The sequence below is a fragment of the Cheilinus undulatus genome, linkage group 7 (genome assembly GCF_018320785.1).
Source record: "Cheilinus undulatus linkage group 7, ASM1832078v1, whole genome shotgun sequence".
In the NCBI taxonomy this organism is placed as follows: domain Eukaryota; kingdom Metazoa; phylum Chordata; class Actinopteri; order Labriformes; family Labridae; genus Cheilinus; species Cheilinus undulatus.
Window position 1 is genome coordinate 27,859,358 of NC_054871.1, and position 7,062 is coordinate 27,866,419.

Below are 7,062 nucleotides of genomic sequence, written 5' to 3' on the forward strand. Positions count from 1 at the left end.
CACTGTTGCTATGCAACCCCTGGTCTTGTCTTTAACCATGTTAGTGTTGGGTCCTGCTCCGATGGGTATACTCACATGCACTTTTCCACATGCACACACAGACACTCATGAACATGCAGGGAAATTATCTTTATATCCTTACCATCACAGTGATAGCTTGTCCTAGACCTTCAGCCTCCCACTCTAGTATAAACCTCCTCACATACTTAAAGCTTTTTATCACAAGTTTTGTTTCGTTTGTTTGTTTGCTTCAACCATCAGTAGAGGCCTGGACCCAGCCTTTATACTGCACTAATCCATTAGTGATAATGAAAATTCATCTACATCTTAATTGTGTTAATATATAACCCGATAACCCATTTCATCTTTTCATTAAGCTAAATACCAAAATCAGTAACTTATACTACCACACTACATAATTAAAGAAGTCTAATTAGTCAAAAGATACCTTATTGCCAACGAGGGTACCACCCTAGGGGCTTCTGTATGTGTCCACAGTAACTACAAAGGTCTGAAGCAAACTCTACATGGCCAAAGTCACACAGGAAGGTCGTAGTGATTGCCAGCCATATATAGTCACTGGAGAGAGATGGGTGGGGGCCCTGAGCAGCAAGCAGCGCTATCGATCAGTGCCACAGGCCCTGGAATAGAACAGAATAGAACACCCTGCAGACTGCAGGAGGAGTAGGAGGAATACACTTTGTACCTTAATGCCACTGGGCTGTAAAGTGCTTCCATTTTCCATTTAGTTTGCTCCCTCTTCCCACCCTCCCTTTCCCTTAAGAAGGCAGCCTTCTCTGAGACAGCTGCAGCAAAGCGGAAATCTCAATTAAAGCACACCCAATAATGCCTATAGTCGTTTCTTGGAGAGAGGTGGCATAAAAAATGAACCTTTTTATCTCATTTACCTTTTATTTAAAAGTGAGGATAGTTTTTTTTCCTCTCTTCCCTTTTCCTTTGAGCGGAAAGGCAATTAAGTGAAGTCAACTGAGGATTCAAATCTCTTGCATCACAAGAAAAAGGAGGAGATTATGAGGCGAATGAGAGCAGATTTAGCAGACTGGTGCATGATCTTTGATGGAATTCTAGCAATGGTTTAATTCAACAACTTCCTGCAATTTAGCTCCTAAAGGAGCCACTCAAGGACACAAAGACAGAACCTTCGCCTGTATCTCCTTCAGCTGAAATATAACCCAGCATGCAGCTCTTTCGTCACTCCTGATTAGAGGCCTTTCAGATTTGAGGAGTAAAAGGAAGATTTAGTCAAAGCACAGTTACACACACAACACAGGCATTTAGACATCAACTCATAAACACACTTAACATCCATACATGTGCATGCTCTTTTTTTTCTCAGTTGTGCACTTGGCTTGGTGATCACTTTCTCTAGTATCATTGGTAAGCTTTTAACAGATAACATTTTATGCTAGGTAGTTAATGGCTGTAGACTGAAGAATATTAGCAGGTACAATAAATGGAAAGCTATAGGTTTAGAATTCCTTTTGCTGTGAAAAAGCAAGATTGAGTTAGGTTTTCACTGGTTTATTGCCATTTCATGCACACCAGTTCCTGACACAATAAATACTGTTTGGTTTAACCCATTCCACTAAAAGTTGCTCTCGTCTCTCTCCCTGTCTGTCTGCCCCCCCCCCACCTCCCCTCACAGGTTCTCCCCCATCACCATCGACAGCATGACAAGTCTGGTGGGAATGAATATCCCCGGGCACACAGGCACTGGTTGGTGCATCTTCGTGTACAACCTGTCCCCTGATTCAGACGAGAGCGTGCTCTGGCAGCTGTTCGGGCCCTTCGGCGCGGTCAACAATGTCAAGGTCATCCGCGACTTCAACACCAACAAGTGCAAAGGCTTTGGCTTCGTCACCATGACGAATTACGACGAGGCCGCCATGGCCATCGCCAGTCTCAATGGCTACAGGTTGGGCGACCGTGTCTTGCAAGTCTCCTTCAAGACTAACAAGACACACAAGTCCTGAACTCAAGCAGGTAGAAGCAGTTGCCCCACGACTTTGTCTGCTCCAAAATTGCCCCAACACCCACCCCACCCCCTCTCCACCTCCACCTTCAACTGTCCCTTAGCCCCTTTACTCACTACCACTACCACCCTACTACAGCCATCTAACGCAGCAAACTCAAACTCCAACCGGAACACAAAGCAACCGACAAACCATCAAACAAATTGAACTAGAAATGGCTTATATTATAACTTTGGACCTATAAGCCAATGTTGCCTAAGTATTACAAAAATGAAATGATGAAAATGTTCATGAGTTTTTTGGAAGCTCCTGTGATAATGCAGGCTTCTCTTTGTTGTATATTCTTTCTGTTTGTTGTGGTTGTTCAAATGATTTTCTCTTCTGTGTAAACAGTAGCAAACCCCCGTATCCCCTTATTTCAGAGAAGAGAATGTCCTTTTTAGATTGAAACCTTTTCTCTGTCTTGATTCAGGATTTGTTTTTCTTTTGTAAATCCGGATCCACTGTCGTTAGTATTATATATACCTCCCTGTCAGTGTAGGGGAGGAGGCTCTTTTTTAAATTGGTGAACCATTCATTCATTTTTAGTGTGTATTAAAATCTTCCCCTTATCAATTACAGATGGGATCCCATGATCCCAGTAACTCTGATGTAGAAAAAAAAGAATTTCTAACATTGTTTTTGTTTTTTATCGCAAACAAAACATAATGTCTTTCCTCACAGGGGTTCAGGGAGATGGGGTGAGGGAGGGGATGGGTTAGCTTTCCTGATGACACGTTCAGTAATTTAAGAAAAAAATAACACTGTTGCCAAAGAGAAGATCTCTTTGCTTGAAAAAAATGCGTTTAGAAAAAGATAAAAATAAAGAGAAAGAAGATCTATTTTTATAAATGATAATTAAAATAATAATTATTGAAGAATTTTTACAAGAATCTGGATTTGAAAAAAGAGAAAAATATTTTGACTGGCTAACTGGGGGGGCCGGGGCGGGAGGGAGGGGGCACCACCTTGTCTTGTTGTTCTGCCGTGGTACTTTATAGGATCCAAGGTTGTTTGTTTTTTGGGGAATCCAAGATGGCGGCGATTTTGTAGATGGATGGATTTTGTGAAAAGAGATGCAAATCAAGGCAGGTGATTTTGGTAATTTTTCACATATGTACTAGTGCGTGATTATTCAACAGCGATACCCAAAAGGGAAGGGAGAGGGGTCTTTCAGAGGCCTGACCATCCTTATAGTCCAGAGCCCAAAGCAAGAAGAACCTTTGTCCACTTGTTTTCCTGTTTTTGTCATCAGTCAATATGGGATCTCAGTAAATAGATATATACACATCTATCCATTTAGAGAGCATACTATACATTATCTATATCATTTCTTCGCTCTGCGTTTGTGAACTTACATTTGAAAAGAACTTCCTTTTAGCGATCAACAGTAGGTGCTATACTACATTATTCACATATCTTAAATATCCAAGTTTGTTGTTCTATGTGTTGTTTAAAGAAAAAAATACTTCGATGTTGGCATTGACTTGAGCTGCTGTTCTTTGTTTAATATTTGTTTATTGTTGGCCCAAAAATCTGGTGAGACTCTTTCTTTGCTGAATAACCAGATTATTGAACTTTGGGCCTTGTAAGAATCATTGAACAAACTTTGATTTTGTATTTTTCTGTTTGGCTTGCTGACTTTTAAGTTTACTTGCTGAGCGTGAAACGTTTGTCAAAACTAAATGATGATTAGCTAGTTCCGTTAGTCTAGATATTTGTTTCCTTAAAAAGGATCTATGACAACTGTGTCTTTATTTGCTGTGTACAAATAGATGATATATATATACATATATAGTCTACATTTGTTTTACAATATCTACTGTACTATATGAGTTGTCACTGTTCTTTTGTTTGAGCTTGTCTTTTTCATATGACAACTTATTATGAAGTGGTGGTTCAGTTACTTAGAAAACTTGTGAGGAAACTGTTCAATTGTTGTCATGTTGCTTGTGGAGAAAAAAAAAAGATTTGGATTAACTTTGAGTTAGCTGCTGCGGCAAAAGAAACCGAACAAAAGCTTAGAATATAACTGTATTGGTTTGTTTCCTTATCTATTTTTTAAACTATTTATTTTTCTATTTATTTGTATTTATTCTGTATTTATTAATCAATTAATTTATCTGTGTATTTATGTATTTATTTGTTTCATTGTCTGTGTTTTTGCGTGATTCTGGTACAGGGAGGGGGCGTTTCTGAGCAAAAGGGAACAAAGCGACTAGTGGAGAGGCTCTTCCAGTAGTCCACTGCACTGAGAGAACTTTTAGTACGTTTGTGCTTTGTACCAATATATCAAAATTACAATATAAAAAACCTAAAATTCAAGAAAACTGAAAAAAATGTCTGGAGGGTTGGGGGACGCTCTTCCCTTATTACTAGAAACAGTTACTCGCTATGCATAACCTAGTTAATAGTTAAATTTGCTATTGCTTTTTTCTTGTCTTGTTAAAATGAAATCTTTAGATCTTTTTCAATAAAGTTTAGTCTTAATAGAATGTTATAAACAGTCGTTCTGGTTCAATATAACCTGTGATAAGTTTGTGTAGTTCTAAAAAGCCACTCCGTCCACACCCTCCCTCCACTTACTACCGCTTTGTGATGAAACCTTATGCAAAAATGTGGGTCTGAAAGCATAGTTTTTCAGTTTTCAGTGAAACATTTTATATAACATTCAGCTCTTGGAGGCTTGGGCAGATCTACATTTGAAATAGGAGCAAATGCCCATTGTTGTTTGAGGGTCATTCATTGCACTGGACTAAATCTATCAAAATCACCTAAGAGTCAAAACTTATTTTTGCAAAATATTCATCATGTTTTCAAATGACATACCAACAAATCTTTAAAAAATGATAAATTGTTACCATTGCACACCAACTGCTCTTTCCAGCAGCTGTTGCTACACTTAAAGAAGTACTCTGGAGGTATGAAAAGGGATTGTACTGATTCTATATTTTATATACTCTAATATGATATATATTATATATTTTGAAAGGTGAACGGTAAGGGAATGGTTCCAGAAGTATAAATATACAGAATTGGATTTTTTTGTTGTTTGTTGTTAAGACTTGAAAACATGAAGGAGGTGTGTGGAGAGCGTTTTAAACACTCAGACGCATGCTCGCATAAGTACATACTCCTCTCTCACACCTCAGTCATCTGACAGGCCGGGTCATCATGTATCATCATTAGTAACCAGTCATCATCAAATCACATAATTTTCTAACGTCATAACGGCAACAAATCAACCGATACAGCCACCTATCCATCAAACCACCCACCAACCAGACCCCTGTCATGCTCCCCGCCTTTGTCGGGAGCTTGAATTATGCAACGACCCCAGTAGAATGTTGTTCTGATGTGTGAACTTATTTCCTACTCTGTGTGACTTTTAAACTCTTACAATGCGTGCCTGTGTTCCGCTTAGACCCTGTATGCACAGATGTGTGAGTGGTGGGCATGTGTGCATGTTTGTATGCATGCTCCTTTATGTAACAGCGTGCGTTTGTCTTCATATGTTTGTAAGTCAAGTACATCCAGGTGTGCGTATGTACAGATTACACATATAAGTGTTTGTGATTATATGTGAGTGTGTGTGGTTGTGCATTTGGGTCTGTTCAGTGCACATATATACTGATGTATGTGTGTGTCTCCCTGAATGAATGCTAGCTTGTTGAAACTATGTGGGTGTGTGTGTGAAAGAAAGTGTGTGCATGTCAGGGCGTTTGAAACATGGGGCTGTGTCACCTCGCTCTATGCCCGACCCCTATGGCTCACACCATCCCCTGTAGCGCCTTATAGTGGCAGCCTGCCAGTAGGAACAACGCAGCCAGTAGTGGAGGAGGGAAGGTGAACAGAGGAACTCGGCTCTTCTTGTCAGTTTTCATTTTTTTTCCCCTCCTGAGACGTGTTTGTTTACTATCTGAAAAATCTATAAACAAAATCTTTAAAGACAAAAAAGACGAAAAAATGTTCACGGGGCCCCATGACCGCGGCTCTCTCTACTCTCTCCTGCTTATGTTATTACTTAACAATTATCAATGATGATTATTATGATTATTATTGCTATTATTCTTAGTATTCTTATTCTTATTATTAATCCAATTACTGCGATGAATGACTTCATGTTATCCTTGCTAGTTTAGGTCATTTCTGAAACTGGAAACAAAAATAAAAATCTTGCTGTAAATGTTTGTTTTTTCTTTTTCATAAAACTGTTGTGTTTGAATTATTTGTACTTTTGAATGTTGGGACAATAAAATGAGGTGTTAAGAGCTTGGAGGTTTCTTGTTGTAATGGAAAAGCCATTCATTATTCTACACTCTTCACACTATAATGGACATCTTCCTGATTTGTTTGAAATGCAGTCTCTTGTGAAATATTATCTTACCATTGTCTGCTGTTCTTTAGTTGTTCTTTAAGTATGTAAGGTAAAACTAATATGCAGAGGCTTATCTGATATTCAACATATTCAGTGTATTGTATAACAGAAGATGTGTATGCTCCTAGAAAATCTGTTAAAGTGATCAACTTAGACTGTTTTTAGAGGGGAAAAACATTCAAATATGATTCCATGTACAGTGCCTGTAAAAAGACTTCACCACCTTGGATGTTTTACCCTTTTATTGGTTTCATAAATCAAACATGGTTAATATTTTGACAAAAACAATTACAAAAGAAACCTCTTTAATGTTAAAGTGTGAACAGATTTCTATAAGTAAAGTCAATTAAGGTCTCAATCAGGCTTGCACATCTGGACACTGCAATTTTGCTCCATTCTTCTTTGCCAAACTACTAAAGCTCTGTGAGGCTGCACAGGGATCAGGCATGAACAGCCCTTTTCAAGTCTAGCTACAAATTCACTATTGGATTGAGATCTGAGCTTTGACTTGGCCATTGCAGAACATTCACCCTGTTGTCTTTAAACCACTGTCCTCAAGGATTTTCAGATATTTTGCCACATTCATTTCACCCTCTACCTTTATAACCCTCCCAGGGACAGCCACTGAGAAGCATCCCCTCAGTATGATGC

The 7,062-nt window shown here is 38.8% G+C and overlaps 1 protein-coding gene across 3 annotated transcripts in view; it reads left to right on the forward strand.

The window, feature by feature from the left end:
- The window catches only part of elavl4 (ELAV like neuron-specific RNA binding protein 4), a 93,355-nt gene extending 90,762 nt beyond the window's left edge, over positions 1–2,593 (forward strand). For all 3 annotated transcript variants that reach the window (XM_041791004.1, XM_041791006.1, XM_041791005.1), the window contains one exon: positions 1,667–2,593. In XM_041791004.1, coding sequence (XP_041646938.1) covers positions 1,667–1,994 — 328 coding nt within the window. In that variant the 3' untranslated portion in view covers positions 1,995–2,593. The remainder of the gene's footprint in view (positions 1–1,666) is intronic.
- The last annotated feature ends 4,469 nt before the right edge of the window (positions 2,594–7,062 follow it).